At 40.3% G+C, this 24,623-nt stretch overlaps 7 protein-coding genes and 1 long non-coding RNA gene across 8 annotated transcripts; all 8 read left to right on the top strand.

Annotated features, from left to right (window-relative positions):
• Positions 1,811–2,756, top strand: LOC18770449 (NDR1/HIN1-like protein 10). Its single transcript, XM_007202892.2, has one exon. It carries the CDS (start codon positions 1,859–1,861, stop codon positions 2,555–2,557), a length of 699 nt encoding a protein of 232 aa, XP_007202954.1. The 5' UTR covers positions 1,811–1,858; the 3' UTR covers positions 2,558–2,756.
• On the top strand, positions 5,552–6,260 carry LOC18770757 (NDR1/HIN1-like protein 10). Its single transcript, XM_007203354.2, has one exon. The coding sequence runs from the start codon at positions 5,552–5,554 to the stop codon at positions 6,185–6,187; it is 636 nt and encodes a 211-aa protein (XP_007203416.1). The 3' UTR covers positions 6,188–6,260.
• On the top strand, positions 6,765–7,136 carry LOC18769673 (NDR1/HIN1-like protein 10). The gene has a single exon (XM_007203663.2). The coding sequence runs from the start codon at positions 6,765–6,767 to the stop codon at positions 7,134–7,136; it is 372 nt and encodes a 123-aa protein (XP_007203725.2).
• LOC109950400 lies at positions 10,081–12,769 on the top strand. The gene is made up of 3 exons (XM_020568991.1): positions 10,081–10,478; positions 10,892–12,676; positions 12,766–12,769. Exons 2-3 carry the CDS (start codon positions 10,896–10,898, stop codon positions 12,767–12,769), a joined length of 1,785 nt encoding a protein of 594 aa, XP_020424580.1. The 5' UTR covers positions 10,081–10,478; positions 10,892–10,895.
• On the top strand, positions 16,140–18,234 carry LOC109950272. Its single transcript, XR_002272591.1, has 3 exons — positions 16,140–16,233; positions 16,947–17,010; positions 17,976–18,234. It is a non-coding gene; the product is annotated as an uncharacterized LOC109950272 (long non-coding RNA).
• LOC18770201 (NDR1/HIN1-like protein 3) lies at positions 19,442–20,011 on the top strand. The gene has a single exon (XM_007202564.2). The coding sequence runs from the start codon at positions 19,442–19,444 to the stop codon at positions 20,009–20,011; it is 570 nt and encodes a 189-aa protein (XP_007202626.1).
• On the top strand, positions 21,801–22,847 carry LOC109950446. Its single transcript, XM_020569146.1, has one exon. The coding sequence runs from the start codon at positions 22,125–22,127 to the stop codon at positions 22,773–22,775; it is 651 nt and encodes a 216-aa protein (XP_020424735.1). The 5' UTR covers positions 21,801–22,124; the 3' UTR covers positions 22,776–22,847.
• Positions 23,637–24,263, top strand: LOC18769898 (NDR1/HIN1-like protein 3). The gene has a single exon (XM_007203106.1). The coding sequence runs from the start codon at positions 23,637–23,639 to the stop codon at positions 24,261–24,263; it is 627 nt and encodes a 208-aa protein (XP_007203168.1).

Below are 24,623 nucleotides of genomic sequence, written 5' to 3'. Positions count from 1 at the left end.
TTCCTCATCAAGTTTTCATGGCTCTGGTTAAGCACATATAGAGATTAGATTCTCATTTATTACATGAAAAAAGTTATTCTCAAGGAGGCTCATCTTGTGTTGGTTGCTACTCAGTTTGTATGGCGTAGGGACTTATGGTGGTCTCTTGCTCCATCAGACTTATGTACTAAAGAATCGTTGTTCTCTTCTGATAATGAGTGTAGGAACATTACTTTTCTCTATAAAGTTTTTAATTATACAAGCGATAGTCTAAATTAATCTAATCTATGGGGCGGGAGATTCGAACTTGGGGGCAAGAAAATAGGCATTCCCCTAACCAAGGGTGGAACAAGAAGTGGCTAGCTAAAGTTATTAGCTTAAAATATAAGGATCTTTTTTTTTTCTTTTTTTTGGGGTACTTACAACTTTTATAATTTTTCTAGAAATAAAATTATACATTAAATCATATAAACCAAGCTTATTCGAAATACAGAAAAAAATAGAATTAGAGCCGTATTATTCGCAAAATGGTGAATTTCATTTAGAAAAATGCTTCTTGTTTGGAGATTGGAGACAAATCAATGAAAAAGCTTAAAATGGGAGAGTTGGGGCTAAAGACTTTACCCTTAATTAATTGGTGTTGGGACAATATTTGACACCTGATACAAACGTGGAACAATCTTTGACATCAACTACAAATGTAGAAGACCTCTAAACCAAAAATTACTCCTAACTATGTGTATTAGTGTTGGCAAGAAATGAAATTGTGTATTTTTATTTACAGGTTCACAAACTGGGCTATATAGGTTTGATTTATTTTTATCCTTGAGCTACAGTCCACTAGAGCCCACAATGTGGTTCCACCCGAGCCCCTAACCAACTGGCCTAAACTCAATTTCATAATGTTTCTAAACATTTAAGCACGTCATCAAATATCACATCCAAGTTGAAGCATCTGAAGAAATGTTTGATTGGGGCCTAAACTCTTGCTCAATGCCCTATCCTAAAAATGAGTCGTCTCGCAGATAGACAAAGAGTGGTTGCGTTTCCAAAACTTTCAGTAATTTTCCTAGTTTTTCTATGCCCAAGAAAATGTTTTGGAAGTTCCCATTGGCAGATCTCACGCAGTTACTCCAAAAATGCGTTGATGTGGTGTAGTAATATGACTAAAAAGGAAAAGTTTGAAGTGGGCAACATATTCCTTTTAGAAATATATATATATATATGGGTGCTTTTCCATTGCGAAGTCCCACAATGCGGATTCGTTATGTAATTGAATTTTTGACCGTGCGATTGATTTCAAACAGTTCACATCTGTTCTTCCTCTTCCTGAGTTCACTCTTCTCTCTCCTCTTCCTTTCTTTTTTTATTCTTCTCTTCTCTCTCCTTTCCTTCTCTCCTCTCTCTGTTTTTTTATTCTTTCTCTCCGCCAGTTTTCTTCTCTCTTGTCATCTGGTGATTTTTTTTTTCTCTTCTCTCTTCTAGCTAGTTGGCTCTTTTTTTTTTCTTTCTCTCTGCCAACATTGAAAATACTACTAGACCAAGACCTAGACGTACTAGCATTTAAATTGATGTGCAATGTCATTTTTTTAAAATCAACCAACAGCCATTTAAATTGACTATTTCATAAACGTCACCAATTGTAAAAGATTTTCTTCAAATCTTATCTGGAGCTTGCCCCTCATTGTCAACGATACCCAAGTCAATGACATTGGAAGTTAAGAGGAAGCATGTACCTTCATTGTCAATGCGGCCGACCATTGGAAGTTCACAAGTAACTTCGATCTTTTATGATTTAAATCATTCACAAGTATATAACACGACCCAATCATTCTTCTCAGCATATTAGTCTTCTCTTTATTCTCAGCTAGCAGCAGCCATGCGTAATGGAAGGCAAAGCCGCTGGTGCAACTTCTCTTGCTTCTTCTGGATCTTCTACTACTCCATCCTCGCCTTCATTCTTTTCATTGTCGCCATCATCATCTTCTGGTTGATCTTTCAACCTCAGGAGCTCAAATTCACCGTCACCGATGCCTCGTTGACCCAATTCAATCTCACCAACACCAGCATCACCAACACCACCAACAACACTCTATACTACAACCTCGCCCTCAACGTATCCATAAGAAATCCTAACAAAAAGGTCGGTGTATATTACAATCGGATCCAAGCCATTGGCAACTATGGGAAAAAGAGGTTTGCATTGGTCAACACCACTTCCACTCCATTTTACCAGGGCCACAAGAACACAACCATGGTGCGTTTTGTGCTTCAAGGGCAGCAAGTGGTGGTGCTTGGGGGAAAGGAGCTTTCTCGGTTTAACTCGGAAACAAGTGCTAGGGTTTACAATATTGATGTGAAGCTGGCTCAACGGATAAAGGCTAGGTATGGTAAGATCAAGACTGCCTACTTCAAGCCCCCAAAGGTGGATTGTCAACTCAAACTTCCTTTGAGTACTATTTATAACAATGGAACTTCTGTAGGTCCTAAGTTTGTTTCCAAGGAGTGTGGGAGTGTCAAAATCTTTACAATCTCCGTGGGGATTGGGATTGGTCCTTTTAGTTTTGAAACAGGCTGAGGAGTATAAGGGATGCATGCCCTTCAATGATATATCTTGAATATTTTTACTGTGAAATAATCCTCTCAGTTTGAGTTTAGTAATGGAAATTATATGTAGCTAAAAGAAGAGTAAAGGTTTATTATTACAAGCTTCAATTAATTAATACCATTGTCTATTTGTTGAAAATTAAAATTGATGATGACGTTGTGGATGCAAACATCTGTGTTCCCACAGACATAACCTCTTTCTATTTTACTTTATACATTAGAATATGTTGATTATGCCATACAACTGCTTATCGAGGTCTACTATCGGCAACACTATCCCTCTTTACATGGGAGAGTAATTAAATGAATGCGGATTATAGCTAAATGTCGAAATCCACTATGAACTCGATTTGCCCTTTAATTTTTTGGCAATAATTTTTGCTTGAACTAATAAAAACATCGATTTCACTCTTACATTCATATGTCATCACATTTCATCTAATTTGCTCTTTAAAACCGGATATGTATAAAAATAAAAATAAACACGCATTACATATGTATTTTCCATAAAACGGGATATGCATCTTAGACACTTTGAACCATTTCACCATTTTAGATCTACATATCAGATTCTTGTATTGATTTCTTGACGAAGTTGATCTTTTCTTTCAGAATCTACATTCCATCATATCATTCTGGACGTGTGTGGTGTTGTTAGTGCCATGAGGTAAAAGAGCTCAAGAAGGATGCTGCCACTTTCATGAAAGACTAGCTGCAAACATATTTTGACTTGGAGAATAAGACTGCTTAGGAAGTTATAGCTTGTACCTGTTTTTCTTTGTAACTTTCTTTCTTTATTAGTGGATTGTCTTGTCGAATGATGATCCCTAGTTTTTTCAAGTAGTGGGTTTCTCAGTGAACATCTTTGTGTGCTACTCTGTTAGGTTGCCTAGTCATACTATATATGTGTCACACCCCAATATTTTTTGTTCTTATGGAAGTGTGAGGTAAAAGAAAAACTAGAACTAAAATTTAAGTAACAAGAAACATGAAAACTGAACAGAAACTTTTATTTAAACCAAAGTAATTTACATCTTAATTTTACAAGCAAAATAACAAGAAAGAAACTCTCTCTTAACTTATTTTTCTACAACAAAACGTCCAAAACTATCTACAACTCGTTTTTCTTGTTTTAAGTCACAAACTAAACCTTAGATCCAAAACCTGCAGCAGATTTAATAAGGGGTCTACAAGCTCAATAGGGGTCCTATGTCTTACGTGATTAGTGAGAATTACAATATGTAAATTATACAATACATGAATGAACTTCAATTCTACCCAACCCACTAATATGTATTATAGGGCAAGCAAATCTGCATGTCCCATACCATACATTTTACCACTGTGATTCTGAATGACCTATTACATAAACTAACACCTGTAACATTCCCAATTTCATATTCCCCTTTTGATATTTATCTTGTCTAAACCATCAATCTCCAAGTCCAAATCAAGATAGCCACCAAATAGCTGACAACGAGTTGATCCTGTTGAAACCAGAGAAGATAGTCAGGGTTGGGAGCAGGAACAGTAGAGTCGAATACAATGAGAGTCTTAGCAGGGGCTGAGGCGGAGCCATCCACATATTTGAGTAGCCCATGGACAATGAGAAAGGGGCGAAGTTGAGCAGTCCAGAGAAGATATATAATTGGATTCAGTAAACTTGATGAAATTAGCCAAGGTTGGGCCAGGGAGGAAGGAAGTCAATGTCACGGAGGAGGAGGAAGTAGAAGCATTAGTGGGCATGGCGAGAAAGGAAGGAACAGGTCCGGAGAAGGAAAAGATTTTGTTAGAAAAGGAGAGTGGCTGATTCCATGTAAACTTTGTATTTTGGATTGATTTGATAAGTGTAATACATGAGAGATTTATACATAGTCGACAACCCTAATAGAGATGTACAAGCACTACTAAAAAACTGGGCAAAGACCACGGGCATAAAGGCACAAATACAATATTGTGCGTTCTTTTTAACATTAGGCACAAGTAAATTACATTTGTGCTTTTTTCTTATAAAACACACTGGAAGGAGACAGGGATAGAAGGCACTGGAAGGAGATTGTTGGTGGTAGGGCACGAATCTGGAGCAGGTTTTGCGGCTGCGATCTGAAAACCCAGAGAGAGAGAGAGAGAGAGAGAGAGGAAGTGGATGGTGGAGGGATATGAGGTGGAGAAAGAGAGAGGAACTGGGCTGATTTAGATGGTGGAGGGGTGTAGGAGGTGGTGATGGTTGATGGTTGAGAAACAGTGAGGGAGAAAATCGATGGTGGTGGTGGAGAGAGAGAGAGAGAGAGAGAGAGAGAGAGAGAAGGAAAAAAAAAAAAAAAAGGTGGTTCAGGTATTTTTTTGCGATCAAATTTTTTTTCATTAAAAGATGCTTTGGACACGAATGAATAATTGTGTGCATGTATGATGTATAAAAGTCAAATCAGATCTGAAACTTTCGTGCTCAAAAGTATTGCGCAAAGGACACGAAAATGGTAAAATTGTGCTTCATGAGCAATAGAAACTTCTATAGAGAAAACTTATCAATTTTTGTAGCTGCACTGCGGCTTTTAATATAGAACACGAATAATTGTGTCATTTTATACTAAAGAGCACAAATAATATGAGTGCCCATAACTAGATATTGTAGTAGTGAAAGAAATTGAATCAGCAATACAAGGAAGGTAAATCAATATTAACACGTATACAAATACGGAAGGAGAATTCCTATAGTGGAGGAAGGGCCTATCGACCATATTGTCCTAGAAATATCAAGAATACTTATGTAGTGACAAGAATGCAACTATTGATCAGATTATTATATCAAGGATCGTTTTGTAATAATTCCTTGATCTAATATTCTCCCTCCATATATAATTTCTCTGCCAATAGAGAGAAGCCTATACATATAAACTTCCCATGCCCATAGACAAACTTGATCTTTCACACCATTAAATCCAGCTGAATTTTTTTCTTCTCAACCATGTTTGGAAGGAGTGGCCTCTGTTGCTTCTGCTTTTGCTTGTGCTACATCACCTACTTCTTATTCTTCCTAGCCTTCTTCATATTCTGGTCGATCTTCCTTCCCCAAGAGCCCAAATTCACCATCACCAATGCCTCTCTCACCCAATTCAATCTCACCGACACCAGCATCAACAACAACACTCTCCACTACAACCTCACCCTTGAGATCACCATCAGAAACCCTAACAAAAAAGTTGGCTTATACTACCGCCGAATCCTAGTCGTTGCTAACTACAGAAAGAAGAGGTTTGCTTTGGTGAGGTTGAATTCGACGCCGTTTTACCAAGGCCACAAGAACACCACCATTGTGAATGCAAATCTTGAAGGGCAGCAGTTGATGAGATTTAAGGAACGTGACATTTCCAACTTTAACTCGGAGACTGCAAATGGGGTTTATATCATTGATGTGAAGATTGCTCTTCGGATAGGAATCAGATTCGGCAAGGTGAAGACGGGTTACTTCAAGATTCCAAGGAAGAGCGACTGCAAGCTGAAGGTTCCTTTGAGCACTTCATTTAATGGAACATTTTGGAGTGGTTTCCAGACCACCGAGTGTCAGAGTTTTCATATGTTTGGTGACCCTGATGCTGCCTAGCAGATTTTATTATGCTTTTCACTCCCATGTTTAAATAGTTTGACATGGCCACTCCCCTTGTTATTGTTTTATGTAACATTCAGGACTTGACATATGTTTCATATTCCAAAGTCGAAACTAAGATAAGGTGCCAGTCTCAAAACTTACTATTTTTAAACTTACATAAACTAAAACGGGAATACTTATAAGATAAATACACATTTTATACGTGTCTTTACTAACAATGCAGAGTCTCTACGCCTTATATATACTTGTAACTTGTAACCCTATCATATTTCCCTATACCTCAACAATCTCACACTCTTGTTCATTAGAAATATTATGAATCATGTTCATTTGAAAATCTGTTTGTCCATCACCCCTTCTCTGTCTTTCTCTCTCAACCATGCTAAAAAAAATTTGCTGCTGTTGCTGCATCATTGTTGTAGTACTTGGTGCCCTCAGCGGCACAGGTTGGTTCGTTATCCGGCAATTCAGCCCCTCGAAATCGGTCATCTACAAGGTCACCGATGCCTCGCTGACCCGATTCAACCTGACTGCGGCCAACAACACCATCCAATACAATCTATCCCTCAACATGACTGTTGAAAACCCTAACAAATGGAATGACTTCCACTACGAAAATTTTGGAGCCGTTGCTAGTTATAAGAACCAGGATTTGAGTAATAGTAGCTTGGCCCCCTTCCGCGTAGGGAACAAGAATTCGTTTGTGTTGACTCCATCGTTCGAGGGGCAACGACTGGTGGCTCTTTCGAATGATGAGGTTTCGAATTTTAGGAATTCTACAGTTTTCGATATCGTTTTGAAGCTCTATTTTAAGTATTGGACCAAGATTGGTGCGGTCAAGATTAACAAGGAGCTCCAAATGGCTTGCTATTTCGAGGTTCCATTGAGTTCTGGCGGAAAATCAGGTGAAAAATTTGATAGCACCAAGTGTGATAAGGCTTAAATTTGTTTCATGTACGTAGTTTAGAGTTAGATTATATTTTTGCATAATTTTTCTCTCTCTTTCAAATTTTGTTTCAATGTTCATTTGATGACTTTATTTTCTGGTTTACTTTCAAATTAATAATCTCAATTCAGATCTAAGGAACCTTTACTTCAAAATAGCGGCTTTCTTATATGTGATGATATTATCATGGCAGAATAACGTAGAATTATTAATTCATTCAAATTAAAACACATACAATTATTAAACCGGCATAATATTTTAATGATTATGCACATATTATAATTTGAGTGAATTTGTAATACTAAGTCAGCGTGTCACGTATTATTTTCACATAGAAATTCTTTTCAGTTTTGGACATGTTCAGTTTAAATCCTTCCTAACAATTTTAGCCTGAATGAATTTGTAGTTTTTTTATGGCTATAAAAAGTACATGTAACCCTGCACGCAGAATCAACCAAAGAAAAATGAATATTTCCATACATTTCCACATGCAAATTTAAAAGAATTTGGTTACGTGTTTGTGGCCATTGGACTTAAAGCAATCTAGATAGTTGGAGATGGATCATTCAAGTAACCCGAGTGCCACTATCCGGATAAAAATGATCCATTTTAAAGACCCAGCTCGCAATCTCAAGGCGGCACCGACTTTAATAAGATTTTGGCATTCCGCTATTACTTTCCTTTATTAAGCAACCAACCAAAATGCTTCTATGCAGCCTTCTTTGTCTTTTTAAAATCCAATAAACTCACACCTTTGTGAATTTTGATAGGTGCAAAGTGCAAAGGAGTTAAATTCTATTGGTTAGTAATATAATTTACAAATCCTATCTTTATGTTATTAATTTTTATTTTTTTATATATACAAAAAAACAAGATTGGGAGATGAGAGAAAATTGAACCTAGGACTTAGGGTACATGAGTACATGCTCTTAACGACTTGAGCTATAAACCCTTTTTTGTGTTATTTGTAACACCCCGACTCCAATTTAAATATTTATTTTAAACGATTTAAATAAAATTACGAAACTACCCTTGAGTTAGGGGTAAAATGGTCACTTTCTTCTTCGGAAGGATTTTTGGACCACGAGTGGTATTTTTGGGTAGTTGGTACCGAGATGATTTCGTAGACATGCAGTAGGCTTGAATCGGGGTTGTAACGAAAAAGCTACGGGCAAAATAGTGTCGGTGGCAAACTTGTAAATATTTCAAAAAGGGTTAGGGTAAAAATCAGATTTTTTTTCCAGTTTTACCTCACTTTCTCTCTCTTCCTCCCGATTCTCTCTCTCTCTCTCCCGCGTCCCTCTTCCTCCTTCTCCGATTTGCAGACACGGAGCCACCGCCACAGACCACGGCCAGCCGCGAGACCGGACCCGAAACAACCGGCCAGACCTCGCCGACGTTCCCCGACCCATCTCCAGTCGCCCGCCGCCGCCTCGTCGCCGGAAAACGCGAATTTCAGGCCGATCCTTGTCTGAGCTTCCAGTCGATCGTTCTCTCTCCTCCGAGCACTATTTCAGACGGGTGAGGTATGGTTTCTCATCCAATTTTCGAGTTCTAGCTGTTGATGGTATAGGTTTTCATTGATTTTGAGTCTAGAAAACCGATTAGGAATCTAGGTTTTGGGCCGAATTTCAAAATGAAATTCCGGCCAGTTGCCGGCCGAATTGGAGCTTCTCGTAGTTGAATGAAGTGATCCTGACATCGAGTAGAAGCTAGGGTAGGAAGGGTGAGCTCGGGTGTGGAGTTTTTCCGTCACCGGAATTACTCTGCACACCCACGCGCTGCCGGCGCGTGTGGCGGCGCGTGGGCGAGTTTGGTGAGGATGTAAATTGACCCGATGAGATCCTTAGGTTGTCACGAGCGCATAGGAATTCGCGGATCTCGATTCGGATGTCGTTTGGCTATCGAACGGATTTTCGCATATTATACGTTATCCGGGTTCGATAGGTTCCAACCGTTAGATCTTTTCCAATTTAAAATATGTTGTTCTAGGTATTCCTAGGACCGTATGGGACTTCACGAATTCTGAATCGGAGCCCCGGATGTTCCGATTCAAAAATGCAAAGTTTGCGGGTTAGCGATAACCGTAAAATCGTGAACGCTTCCTAAACCTGTAATCGGACCTTAGGGTACAATCTTCGACGTGCACGTATGGGAATTTGGGGAGTTAAGCACTTAATTTGTAATTTCCGCTTAGACGTGGTTTTTATATTAATTAACGGTTCGTATTTCGAAATAGGTATTTCGACTGCACGCACGCAGCAAGCAGGACCTTCACGTGGTCAGGCAGCGAGGGAATACTTGTGAGTGGACTTTGTTTTAATCATATGCATGGTTTTAATTGATGAAATGTTTTACATGATGTTTTAATGGCTTCTGGATTTTTATGTATTATATGCATGAATTAATTTCAATGGGTGTATAGCAATTGGCAATATATTATGAGTTGGCCTTTTGGGTTTTGAGAGTGTATTTCATATATGGATTGTGGGGAGGTATATTTTGATATATATTCTTTTTAGATGAGATATTTGGGCTGTTGGAGAGTGATATGGAAGAATGTGATTAGAGAGGAGTTGTGGGATTACACTACGTAAGTACCTTCCCCGGTTACTAGTCTCACTCGTGGCGTTGGATGTTCCGGCGGGTGAGACACTTTCCGTATGCGGCGTTGGATGTTCCGGCGTACGGAAAGACTGTGTATAGAGTTTAGGGTCATCACCATGGCGTTGGATGTTCCGGTGTGTGATGATCCAGTCTGCGCGCGTAGGACATAGTTTGAGAGCTACACATGGCGTTGGATGTTCCAGTGTGGGAGCTTTGGAGTTTCGTCCCCCGGTTGGACCGCTCATCCCTAGACGCAGGATAGCACCTGGAAATCCTGCGGACTAGTCAAACGATCCCCCAGTTGGATTGTTTTCCCCGGTACCTAGGTGGTGTGATAAGTATATCGTATAGCTAATTATAGTTATTTATATTTATGTATTTATATGTATAATTATTGAATATGTATAGTTGAGTGTGAAAGGAATTGGAGATTGTTTATTAGTTGACAGGAGAGGTGAGTTTGAGGGAATGGGGTTCTTTTTGGAAAGAGTTGACTGATGTTTTAGAAGAGTTTTAATGAACCATGTTTTGAGTATATTAATTATTGGATTGTGAAACTGCATGACTTGTGCATTATTTTTACATGGTGGGGTTACTATGTTGTTTTAACTGCAAACCTGGTTTTTGTCCACTCACATGTTTTCTGTTTTGCGCCCCCCAGCCAGTAGTTGCTCCTGGAAGTACAAGTGGTGTCTGCAGCGGAGTCAGTGCATCTTTATAATTAAGAACTGTGTAAATTCTTATACTCAACTGTTCTTGTAATCTAAATTCAGTAGATGCTCTGTATGCCATGGTAGATTTTACTTGTGAGGCCGGAGGCCACTCTAGTATGACTTGTGTGTGTATGAAAGCATGCTGCTGGTTGGGATTAGTATTACTGTGTGTTGCAGGTTGAATAAATTTTGTTGGGATTGCTTAAATTGCAGGGGAGACTCTGCCAAATTTTTGGTAGAAAGTCTCGATTATTAAGTAGGTGGGCCCGGCATCGGGAGGATGTCGGGATCAAGACGGGGTCTGCCTCGGTCTTCGGGAAATTCCGGGGCGGGTCCTGTCAGCTTGGTATCAGAGCATTAGGTTCATTTTCCTTCGACTATTGCACTTTTGCTGCATTGTTGATCTAATGATTTCATGATTTCTTTGTGTAGAATCATGTCAGCTCGCAGAGCTAGAATTAGAGGCCGTGGGCAGAGATGGGGGCCGAATCCTCCACCTCCATCTCCATCACCCCCTCCTTCACCACCACTACCTTCACCTTCACCTTCACCACCTCCACCTGCTGGAGATAATGCTTTGGATTTGAGGCATGTGCTCAGTCAGTTTACTCGTACAATGGCTACAGCCTTAGGGGGAAGGCGTGGTACGGAAAGTTCAGAAATTAAGAGAGTTAAGGAACTTGGAGCTAAAGAATTCCTGGGTAGTACAGATCCGGCAGAAGCAGAATTATGGATTACTGATGTGGAGAGAATCTTTGATGTCCTGGAATGCCCAGCTGAGGATAGAGTCCGTTTGGCCACCTTTCTACTCAAGGGAAATGCGTATCATTGGTGGAAAGCAGTAAAAAGGGGTTATGAAAATCCGGCTACCATAAATTGGGAAGAATTTCAGCGAGTATTTTCAGATCAGTTTTACCCACCTTCTTATAAACAGGCAAAGAAATCAGAGTTTCTCTACTTGAAACAGGGGTCTATGACAGTAGTGGAATATGAACACAAATTTAATGAGCTGTCCAGATTTGCTCCTGAGTTAGTGGCTACCGAGGAAGACAGATGTAGACGCTTTGAGGAAGGTTTATGGTGGGAAATTCAGGCAGTTGTTACCGCTAGTACTTATCCAAATATGAGGGCTTTGGCTCAGGCAGCGGCAAGGGTGGCAAGGAAACTTGGTGGGAATGTTGGTAGGCGCCGTAGGGATGCACCAGGAATTGGTGGGCCCAGTCAGGGTCCATCAAAGAGGGGAGGATCTAGTTCCAGTTCGGCTAGTGGAGGATGGTCAGGAGGACGGGGATCTAGTTCTAGCAGTGGGAGATCCGGTTCTCGTTCAGCTTGGACTCAGTATTCGGGACCACAGTCTGTAGCTAGCACCGCCAGGGCTCCTTCTAGGTACACTGGGTTGACATGTTTTCATTGTGGGCAAGTCGGGCATATTGCAAAGGATTGTCCCAGTTACACTCAGGGAGGTGGATCGAGCCAGAGTAGTAGCCTGACATGCTACTTTTGTGGGCAAGTGGGGCATACTAAGAGAAACTGCCCAATTATACTCCAGAATGATGCAGGGAATCAGGGAACTGGGGCCCAGCTGGGGCAAGGTATTTTGGGTCAGAATCAGAATCAGGGTGGTGTTTCTTCATCTGCAGCAGGGTCATCCAGTAGTAGGGCATCGGCATCTTCTAGAGGCAGAGGTGGTAGGCTATCAAGGGGTCAACCTGGGCGCTCCACTACTCAGGCTCGTGTGTTCTCCATGTCTCAGCAGGAAGCCTATGCTACCCCGGATGTGATTACTGGTATGATTCCGATTTTTGGTTATCTTGCACGTGTTTTAATTGACCCGGGGGCCACACACTCCTTTGTAGCACACAATTTCATACCGTATGTCAGTATTAGACCCACACCTATGACAGGGAGCTTTAGTATTTCCCTACCTACGGGAGAAGTCTTATACGCAGATCGGGTATTCAGAAATTGTTTTGTCCAAGTAGATGATGCATGGTTGGAAGCAAATTTAATCCCTTTAGATTTGGTGGATTTGGATATTATTTTGGGGATGGATTGGCTGGAGAAACATCATGCTTCAGTGGATTGTTATCGGAAGGAAGTAACATTTCGAAGTCCAGGGCAACCTAGAGTTACCTTCCGTGGGGAGCGTAGAGTTCTCCCTACTTGTCTGATTTCTGCTATTACAGCCAAGAAGTTGCTCCAGAAGGGATGTGAGGGGTATTTGGCTCATATCATTGATACTCGAGAGATCACTCTAAATCTGGAAGATATCCCTGTTGTTTGTGATTTTCCTGATGTCTTTCCAGATGATCTCCCTGGTTTACCCCCTGAAAGGGAAATCGAGTTCACTATTGAACTTCTTCCGGGCACCAACCCTATTTATCTAACCCCCTATAGGATGGCACCAGCTGAACTTCGGGAGTTGAAGATTCAATTACAGGAGTTAGTAGATCTTGGGTTCATCAGACCCAGTGTTTCACCGTGGGGTGCACCTGTGTTGTTTGTGAGGAAGAAAGATGGAACCATGAGGTTATGCATTGATTACCGGCAGATGAATAAGGTGACGATACGTAACCGGTATCCGTTGCCTCGGATTGATGATCTGTTTGATCAGTTGAAGGGTGCTAAGTATTTTTCTAAGATCGATCTGAGATCGGGATACCACCAGTTGAGGATCAGGGAAGAGGATATTCCTAAGACCGCGTTCAGGACACGGTATGGACATTATGAATTTCTGGTGATGCCGTTTGGGCTGACAAATGCTCCAGCAGCGTTTATGGATCTCATGAACAGGGTGTTCCGACCATACTTGGATCACTTTGTGATTGTGTTCATAGATGATATCTTGGTGTATTCTCAGACTCTGGAAGGGCATAAGAAACATCTGAGGTTGGTATTGAGAACCTTGAGAAGGAAGCAGCTTTATGCTAAATTTAGTAAGTGTCAGTTCTGGCTGGACAGAGTGGTATTTTTGGGACATGTAATTTCAGCTGAAGGGATTTATGTGGATCCACAGAAAGTTGAAGCTATTGTGAACTGGGTACAACCCACCAGTGTGACAGAAATACGGAGTTTTCTGGGATTGGCAGGCTACTATCGTCGATTTGTGGAAGGGTTTTCTTCGATAGCAGCACCTCTCACACGATTGACAAGGAAAGATGTTGCATATGAGTGGACGGAAGAATGTGAACAAAGTTTTAAGGAATTAAAGAAGCGATTAACCACTGCACCTGTTTTGGCTTTTCCAGATAATGCAGGAAATTTTGTGATCTACAGTGATGCATCTTTGCGAGGCTTGGGATGTGTTCTGATGCAACATGATCGGGTGATTGCTTATGCCTCGAGGCAACTCAAGAAGCATGAGCAGAATTATCCAGTTCATGATCTGGAACTTGCCGCTGTAGTGTTCGCTCTCAAGATTTGGCGGCATTATTTGTATGGTGAGACGTGTCAGATTTTCACTGATCATAAAAGCCTTAAGTACTTCTTCACTCAAAATGAGCTTAATATGAGACAACGGCGTTGGTTGGAATTGATAAAGGATTATGACTGCACGATTGAGTATCATCCAGGCCGAGCTAATGTGGTAGCAGATGCACTGAGTAGGAAGACTACGGGAAGTTTGGCTCATCTCAGAACGGCGTATCTTCCGTTGTTAGTGGAACTGCGGAAAGATGGAGTGGGATTAGAAATGACCCAACAGGGTGGAATACTTGCTAGTTTGCATGTGAGACCCATTTTGGTGGAGCGGATAATTGAAGCTCAGTTGGGAGACACAACACTTTGTAGAATAAGGGGAGAAGTAGAAAGTGGTTCGCGGAAAGATTATGCAATAAGGGGAGATGGGGCGTTAGTAGCAGGAACTCGCCTCTGTGTACCTAAGAATGATTACCTGAAAAGAGAAATCCTGGAGGAAGCTCACTGTTCCACTTACACTATGCATCCAGGAAGCACCAAGATGTATCGAACCCTACGGGAGTATTACTCATGGCCGCATATGAAGGGAGACATTGCCAAGTATGTGAGTAGATGCTTGATTTGTCAACAAGTGAAAGCAGAGCGACAGAAACCTTCCGGACTTATGCAACCGCTTCCAATTCCTGAATGGAAGTGGGAGCACATTACCATGGATTTCGTTTTCAAGCTTCCACGTACTCCCAAGGGACATGATGGAATTTGGGTGATAGTGGATAGACTCACCAAGTCCGCCCATTTCCTACCTGTTAAGGAAACTTATTCTCTGACAAAGTTGGCAAAACTTTTTGTGGACGAGATTGTGAGGTTACATGGAGCACCTGTGTCCATTGTATCGGACAGAGATGCCCGATTTACTTCTCGATTCTGGAAGTGTTTACAGGAAGCTATGGGTACTAGGTTGCGGTTCAGCACAGCTTTTCACCCACAGACTGATGGACAATCAGAAAGAACTATTCAGACTTTGGAGGATATGTTGAGGTCGTGTGTACTGCAGATGAAAGATTCATGGGATACTCACCTTGCCTTGGTGGAATTTGCATACAATAACAGTTATCATGCGAGTATAAAAATGGCTCCTTATGAGGCGTTGTACGGGAGACAGTGTAGGACTCCTATTTGTTGGAACGAAGTGGGAGATAAGAAATTAGAAAAAGTGGAAAGTATCCGAGCAACAACCGAAAAAGTGAAGATGATTAAAGAGAAGCTGAAGATCGCACAAGACCGACAGAAGAGTTATGCAGATAATAGGTCCAAAGATCTCGAATTTGCAGTTGGGGATTGGGTGTTTCTGAAGCTATCTCCTTGGAAGGGTGTAATGAGATTTGGCAAACGTGGGAAGTTAAGCCCTCGTTATATTGGACCCTATGAGATTACTGAACGCATCGGACCGGTTGCATATAGACTTGCATTACCTGCAGAACTGTCTCGAGTGCATGATGTGTTCCATGTATCTATGCTTCGGAAGTATATGCCAGACCCTTCCCATGTTTTAGAATATCCACCTGTGGAGTTGGAAGAAGATTTGTCATTTGAGGAGCAACCTGTACAAATTCTAGATAGGAAAGAACAACAGTTGCGCTCTAGATCCATTCCAGTAGTGAAGGTTCTGTGGAGAAGCCAAACTGTGGAAAAAGCTACATGGGAGCCCGAGGCACAAATGAGGGTCAAGTACCCTTATCTTTTCCATTGACGGGTACGTGAATTTCGGGGACGAAATTTTCTTTAAGGAGGGTAGATTGTAACACCCCGACTCCAATTTAAATATTTATTTTAAACGATTTAAATAAAATTACGAAACTACCCTTGAGTTAGGGGTAAAATGGTCACTTTCTTCTTCGGAAGGATTTTTGGACCACGAGTGGTATTTTTGGGTAGTTGGTACCGAGATGATTTCGTAGACATGCAGTAGGCTTGAATCGGGGTTGTAACGAAAAAGCTACGGGCAAAATAGTGTCGGTGGCAAACTTGTAAATATTTCAAAAAAGGTTAGGGTAAAAATCAGATTTTTTTTCCAGTTTTACCTCACTTTCTCTCTCTTCCTCCCGATTCTCTCTCTCTCTCTCCCGCGTCCCTCTTCCTCCTTCTCCGATTTGCAGACACGGAGCCACCGCCACAGACCACGGCCAGCCGCGAGACCGGACCCGAAACAACCGGCCAGACCTCGCCGACGTTCCCCGACCCATCTCCAGTCGCCCGTCGCCGCCTCGTCGCCGGAAAACGCGAATTTCAGGCCGATCCTTGTCTGAGCTTCCAGTCGATCGTTCTCTCTCCTCCGAGCACTATTTCAGACGGGTGAGGTATGGTTTCTCATCCAATTTTCGAGTTCTAGCTGTTGATGGTATAGGTTTTCATTGATTTTGAGTCTAGAAAACCGATTAGGAATCTAGGTTTTGGGCCGAATTTCAAAATGAAATTCCGGCCAGTTGCCGGCCGAATTGGAGCTTCTCGTAGTTGAATGAAGTGATCCTGACATCGAGTAGAAGCTAGGGTAGGAAGGGTGAGCTCGGGTGTGGAGTTTTTCCGTCACCGGAATTACTCTGGACACCCACGCGCTGCCGGCGCGTGTGGCGGTGCGTGGGCGAGTTTGGTGAGGATGTAAATTGACCCGATGAGATCCTTAGGTTGTCACGAGCGCATAGAAATTCGCGGATCTCGATTCGGATGTCGTTTGGCTATCGAACGGATTTTCACATATTATGCGTTATCCGGGTTCGATAGGTTCCAACCGTTAGATCTTTTTCAATTTAAAATATGTTGTTCTAGGTATTCCTAGGACCGTATGGGACTTCACGAATTCTGAATCGGAGCCCCGGATGTTCCGATTCAAAAATGCAAAGTTTGCGGGTTAGCGATAACCGTAAAATCGTGAACGCTTCCTAAACCTGTAATCGGACCTTAGGGTACAATCTTCGACGTGCACGTATGGGAATTTGGGGAGTTAAGCACTTAATTTGTAATTTCCGCTTAGACGTGGTTTTTATATTAATTAACGGTTCGTATTTCGAAATAGGTATTTCGACTGCACGCACGCAGCAAGCAGGACCTTCACGTGGTCAGGCAGCGAGGGAATACTTGTGAGTGGACTTTGTTTTAATCATATGCATGGTTTTAATTGATGAAATGTTTTACATGATGTTTTAATGGCTTCTGGATTTTTATGTATTATATGCATGAATTAATTTCAATGGGTGTATAGCAATTGGCAATATATTATGAGTTGGCCTTTTGGGTTTTGAGAGTGTATTTCATATATGGATTGTGGGGAGGTATATTTTGATATATATTCTTTTTAGATGAGATATTTGGGCTGTTGGAGAGTGATATGGAAGAATGTGATTAGAGAGGAGTTGTGGGATTACACTACGTAAGTACCTTCCCCGGTTACTAGTCTCACTCGTGGCGTTGGATGTTCCGGCGGGTGAGACACTTTCCGTATGCGGCGTTGGATGTTCCGGCGTACGGAAAGACTGTGTATAGAGTTTAGGGTCATCACCATGGCGTTGGATGTTCCGGTGTGTGATGATCCAGTCTGCGCGCGTAGGACATAGTTTGAGAGCTACACATGGCGTTGGATGTTCCAGTGTGGGAGCTTTGGAGTTTCGTCCTCCGGTTGGACCGCTCATCCCTAGACGCAGGATAGCACCTGGAAATCCTGCGGACTAGTCAAACGATCCCCCAGTTGGATTGTTTTCCCCGGTACCTAGGTGGTGTGATAAGTATATCGTATAGCTAATTATAGTTATTTATATTTATGTATTTATATGTATAATTATTGAATATGTATAGTTGAGTGTGAAAGGAATTGGAGATTGTTTATTAGTTGACAGGAGAGGTGAGTTTGAGGGAATGGGGTTCTTTTTGGAAAGAGTTGACTGATGTTTTAGAAGAGTTTTAATGAACCATGTTTTGAGTATATTAATTATTGGATTGTGAAACTGCATGACTTGTGCATTATTTTTACATGGTGGGGTTACTATGTTGTTTTAACTGCAAACCTGGTTTTTGTCCACTCACATGTTTTCTGTTTTGCGCCCCCCAGCCAGTAGTTGCTCCTGGAAGTACAAGTGGTGTCTGCAGCGGAGTCAGTGCATCTTTATAATTAAGAACTGTGTAAATTCTTATACTCAACTGTTCTTGTAATCTAAATTCAGTAGATGCTCTGTATGCCATGGTAGATTTTACTTGTGAGGCCGGAGGCCACTCTAGTATGACTTGTGTGTGTATGAAAGCATGCTGCTGGTTGGGATTAGTATTACTGTGTGTTGCAGGTTGAATAAATTTTGTTGGGATTGCTTAAATTGCAGGGGAGACTCTGCCAAATTTTTGGTAGAAAGTCTCGATTATTAAGTAGGTGGGCCCGGCATCGGGAGGATGTCGGGATCAAGACGGGGTCCGCCTCGGTCTTCGGGAAATTCCGGGGCGGGTCCTGTCATTATTATCTTTAATACACAATTATTGTAAGGTAATATCACATTTTGAGAAAATGTCAAAGAGTTTTATGTGACCGTAGACGTTTATTGAAGAAAACAGTTTAGATACTGTTAACTACATCTAAAAGCCTTTTTCTTGTCTGAAGCTTTCTCGTGTCCATGTAATCCAGCAAAAGTAATTCTTAGGATTTTTCGGTTAATTAACATGTAAAATGCCGCTATAATTATATGAACGTGAAATATTAAATGAAATTAGGAAAACAAATTACAACTAGTAATTCTAAAATGATGTAGAATAGATGGTGGAAGTAATTGAAGAGGAGTTGGAGAGATGTGCGCGCAAAGGCAAACTTGAAAAGCTGCAAGTTTGGGCCCTGAGATTAGTTTTGGGCCCATGATCCGAGATCGTTTAACAGTCCAAAATCAAGTTTTTATTCTTTATCAGTTTTTGGAAACTTTGTTATTTTTCTATTTTAATTCTTGTTTATTCCTAGGGTTTCTAAGGTATTTAAACAACTTTAAACTCGTAGGGTTATGTTATGTTATCCCATATTATCAATAAACTTGAAGTTCCCTTATTTCTTTCTCATGGATTCCAGAATTGTGTGTTTTAGGCTAAAGCTTAACCATCCAATTGTCATGATGCGTCATAAAATCTCATGGCATGGGATTTTTCACATTCGACTTTTCTTCTTGCATTAATTACAAATCATAATCAAAACTAAGTTGTGCGGCACTCCTCAAAACATGATGTGCTTAAATTTACGTACACTAGATTAACACGGGATAATATTTAAAAATACACGTATAATACGTGTATTTACTAAGTATGCACATTCTATATCCCTTAGGGCGCCATATCCGGCGTTTGCACCCTATTTACCCTTCATTTTTATACCTTAGCAATCTCACATTCAAGTTGCCATCCCTCTTTTGTCTTGGTGGTAGAGAAAATCCACATCAAGATCAAAAGTTTTAAGGGTTGGTGCTCGTGTTGCAAAACTTGAAAGAAAATAATCTTGCACTCTTCATTACAAAATCTCATTGCCCCCCTCCTCCTAAATCTCTATCAACCATGGCTTGGAACTGGAAAAAATGTTGCTGCTGTTGCTGCATTCTCATCATCGTATTTTTCATCGCCATCCTCACTGCCACGCTCGTCATTCGCGAATACAGCCCTCAGCATTCGATCAACTACCAGGTGACCGATGCATCGCTGACCCAATTCAACTTGACGACCAATAAAATCCTCCAGTTCAATCTAGCCACCACCATAAATGTTGAAAACCCTAACAAGAGGTCTGACTTCCACTATGAGAAGTTTGAAGCCGTCGCTTCCTACAAAAGCCAGGATTTGAAAAATACTAAATTCGATCCGTTCGAGGTAGAACACAAAGATAAGCATCCTTTGAATGCAGTGTTCAAGGGGGAGCAATCGGTGTCTCTTCTGGATGATGAGGTTTCAAAGTTTAAGGCCACCACGGTTTTTGACATCGTTATCAAATTGAATGTCAAGCATTGGGCCAAGTATACTACATTCAAGATTACTGAGGAGATGAAGATGAAATGCAACTTGAAGGTTCCTTTAAATTCCAACGGAAAATCAACTGGAAAATTTGAGGTTGCTAAGTGTGATAAGGAATAAATTTCTCTTGGGTAATGTACGTGGGTGGTTTTGTAAGATGGGGATTGTGTTTTTTGTTTCTCAAATTAATTCATAAATGAAATTTTTTTGTTTTCTTTTAGATTCATATGCTAGCTAGGGTCCGATGCATTACATTGATACGATTATGCGCATGCGTGTGTCAAGAGTCTTTTCTTTTCTACATCCGTTGACAAAAGAAAAAATGTGTTTGAAAAACAATGCGAGGCTAAAACAATTAGTCACCATTAACGTACGAGGATATTCATACATGTATACTTTCATTTTAGTACAGGCTCTGTCGAATTCCTATATTTAGTAGTTGCAGCCTCCTCTCCTCGATACAATCATATAAAAATCGCTATTTCACTTCATTGGCATCTTCAGTTGCATGTTTCCTCGAGTTCGTAGTTTTTGCTATGGACTAAGAGGAAAAAACTAAAATAATAAACATTAATATTTTTTATTAAAAATAATATTTTATAAAAAAATTTATAAAGAAAAAACCAAAGCTTCCACTACCTCCCCCAATGCAGCCCCTTTCCAACCCTATTTTGTAAGAGCTCGGTTACCCATTAAATTTGATTGCATCACCATCCAATTTGATCTCTGTAGCTAGTTTGGTTATGGGTTTTTGTTATTCTCGATTTTCTAGCAGAACGTGAAAGATGTGTGTTCTTGAATACAACACATTAATCAATATTTGTCTTTGCAAGAACGGGTTTTTTCAATTTGTTCGAAATTTATTCTCGAGCGTTTTAAAACTTGGGTTTAAGTTGGATTCTTACTTCTTTGGTGTTGGTAATTGTAGAGATATAATATTCGATTCTTAATCTGGCTTCGGCAAAGAGAAAAAGGGAGAGAGGTGGAGAAGTTAAGAGTGTTAAATGGGGGTTAAGTAAATGGAACAAATAGATAAGGGTTTCCTAAGTTCTTAGAATTTATTTTACAAGAGGGTAAATGTGTCTTTAAAATTTTGACGAAAAAAGAGATGGGAAAATAGGACAATGGTGGAAATAGCAGCACTTGGTGCAAATTGTAAGTTTTAATATAATACAACAATTCTGAGGTGGAATAATTAATCTCCTCTTGATTAATCGAATGATTAAGATTTTTTTAAATGCGTATAAATGCGTGGATGCTAAATGTGGAAATTTGGGATCCAATAATTTAGGGGGAGGGAGTCTAAATAATCTGTCCCCAAATTGCATGTGCCCCTCTCCGTCCCCTCTCTAATTTTGTGACATCTGTTTCTAAACTTAAGAGTGCCTTAACATTGTTAACCCCTATTAAACCATAAAAGTTAAATTAACAAAATCAAAGTATATTTTACTCCTCTCTGCATCAGATCGACGCAGCCCCTCCTCTTTCACTTCGCCACTGCCTTCATCTTGCTCCAAATTCTATCGCCACATCCGATACCATGAATTCTAAGAAAACGTAATGAATTGAAAGACCCTCCCTCATGTTAAACTTCTCTACTGCATAAGTTGCATATGAGCTGAAATGGGTTTTGCCTGATCGATCGGCTCGGCATTCAGATTTGATTCTTTTTTCAGTTTTGAAGAATTCCCTGCTTTGCAAAAACTAGTAAGAAAAAAGATCGAATTAAGACCAAGAAGAAACAGAAGTTAAAACAATTTGTAGAAAACAAACAACTAGACAAAAATTTGGTTTCTCCACCTCCCCGTTACAATTTTTTATATATGGTTTAATAGGAGTTAAACAGCGTTAAAGTTATGCGCAGTTTAAAGACATACGTAATTGAATTAGATAGTGGGACAAAGAGGAGACAGGTAATTTGGGGACAGAAGATCTAGACTCAAAAAGGAGAGGAGATGCTTGCAGAGAAAGGAAGAAACACATTAAGGTTGGCGTTTCTTTAGGAAATAATTTTCTTTTTAATTGACATTTTTTTAGGAAATATTTGTATGTTTAATTATGAGAAGATTTGGGGTTTTGATTTAAAGATGATGTAAGCAAAAAGAGTGCAAAAAATGAAAACGAAACTACTTGCCCAAAATACATTTATTATTATTTTTTATATAAAAGCGAAGAATGTATCCTTGGTGGAGCTCATAGAATAGATCCGAGAGCTCCAAAAAGAAAAACAACTATGGCGAGGAGGCCACGCGTGATGGGAATTCCGGAGGGGCCGGTGGCGGATGATACTAAAACCAAGATCATGGTCTCCACCCCAATATCTTCGGTGTTCTGCTTTTCCGCGGATGCCCCGAATCCAGGCCAATGGTCTGTGTGCTGTGCTGAGCCTTTTCCCTTCGAAGGCAGGGCTTTAGTGTTGGACTTGGAGGAGGATGATGATAATCGTAATAAGATATTATTTGGCTATGAACACATCCCTGGACATGGCTATGATGTAGTAGCCTACACCATGTTCAACGATGATGAAAATGGTTATTGTTATTGTCATCGCATCACCCCTCTACATCTGCTGACAGAGTTCAGCGAATTAGTTTTTGGAACAGATGACACGTTTAGTTTTGTCCATCTAGGAGGTGGAAAAGTCTGCTTTGTTATTGCCTATTCCATGGCAAGCTTGGAAGGTGATGATGATTATCCTATTCTTGGGGAGGAAGAAGTGGATCTTATTGTCGTGACATTCGAATTTTCCATTTCCAAGAAGGATGGTAATTCTACAAGATTCTTCTCAACCAAAACTTTGGGTTCGTTTATCTTTCCTTTCGATTTTGCTTCAGAATCTGGTAGCGTCTTCGAGGCCAAACTGCTCGGTTGCTTTGTGCGCTAATATGCAATGCAACTTCTTTCCTTTCTTTCAGTAATCTCTCTGGCTGACTCATTTCTATTTATTTATATTAATTTTGTGGCTAAGTATTTTATTGCTAGGATCTCGGGTTTAAGGGTATTAACCACTAGAGTTTAACGCATGTTGTTGCTTATGGTTAGCGTTCAATTTAAACTTTGGCACTAAAGAAGTGCTCAGCAGTCAGCACACCCAAAAACTTTTCACATCCAAACCTCAATTTGCAAACTAATACTTTTATTAGTCAACACATCCTAACATATTCATGAGACACCTCTGATTATTTTTTTAAAAATAAATTTCTTTAAACTTTAAAAAATCAAATCAAATCAAATCAAATGAAGAGCAAATATCATCGAGGCCAATCATCGCTAGTGTTAACATGAGGCGACTTTTAATCTTTTGTATTTGATAGCCTTTCGAAAAACCCGAAAATTTTGATTTGATTTTGGTTAGATGAAAAACTTAGTTGAACAACCAAACTGCACTGCTAATATTCTTCAGCATTCTATCAACGAACTACTTCCAATTCAATAACTTTGGAAGTTCCTCCATAACAAACAAATAATAAAGAGAGTATATGATTGCGAAACACCTTGGAAGTTCCTCTTGGGATTTTTCACAAAACTGTCCCTATTTGGCTTTTACGTTGAACTCTTTGGCAGGGAATTTCTCTGTCTATTGCTAATCGCCTAAGCTTCATGCATGTACATAAGTTCTATCAACATCCTATGCATATTCCTCAGCATTGTATTAACTAATAGTTAAACTTTTGACATATAGATAAGCCAAAACTCACCCAACCTTCCCATTCCACAGAATCCATTTCTTGATTTTCATCTTGCCATGTCTCGAAGGCATCGCTGCTGCGCCTGCTCCTTCTGCGTGTTCTACAACATCGTCCTCTGCTTCCTCCTGTCCCTCCTCATATTCTGGTTGATCTTCCTTCCCAAAGAGCCCAAATTCATAGTCACAAATGCCTCTCTCACGCAATTTGATTTCTCCACCACTAACAACACTCTCTTCTACAACCTTGCCCTCAACATCACCATCCGAAACCCCAACAGAAGGGTTGGCATATACTACAACCGCATCGAAGCCATTGCTAACTACAGAAAGAACAGGTTTGCTTTGGTCACGTTGACTTCAACGCCATTTTACCAAGGCCACAAGAACACCACCACTTTACAACAAGTCCTTGTTGAAGGGCAGCAGGTTGTGGTGTTTGGAGAACATGACATTTCCAAGTTTAACTCTGAGACAGCTGCTGGTGTTTATAGCATTGATGTGCAGCTTGCTGTTAAGGTTCGAGTCAGGTTTGGAAAATTTAAGACAGACTATTACACGCCGTCACGGAACATCAACTGCAAGCTGAAGGTTCCTTTGAGTCTTAAACAAACCTCTGCTGATGGTTTCGAGACTACAAAGTGTGGGAATGTTAACATCTTCTCAGATCCTGATAGTGCAGGCTAACTCTGTTTTCAGTTTTGTTGTCCCCGATTGTAAAAGTGCTTGATTGTGGCCATAGTTTTACTATTGTGCTTAGCTAATATAAAACAATTGAATTAGCCAAGGTGTTCAGCACATGGTCGAACAATTTTCATACATGTTGATTGAATTCACACTAAAAAATAACTAAGATTTTCTATGACAGGAGAGATGGGTTCGTTACTAAAACCTCTTAGTGGCAGAAAGTATTGTATTTTAAATATGGCTGAAGGCATGCCCAAAGAGAAGATGGATATGCATTTTACACATCCACTATCATCATTAAATTTTTTCGGTAATTAATCTTATTAGTTATAAATTAGAAAATATTAATAGTTTGTTGTG

The sequence above is a fragment of the Prunus persica genome, chromosome G7 (genome assembly GCF_000346465.2).
Source record: "Prunus persica cultivar Lovell chromosome G7, Prunus_persica_NCBIv2, whole genome shotgun sequence".
NCBI classification, from domain to species: domain Eukaryota; kingdom Viridiplantae; phylum Streptophyta; class Magnoliopsida; order Rosales; family Rosaceae; genus Prunus; species Prunus persica.
Note: the sequence above shows the minus strand (reverse complement) of the source record. Positions and strands in the feature narration are given on the sequence as shown.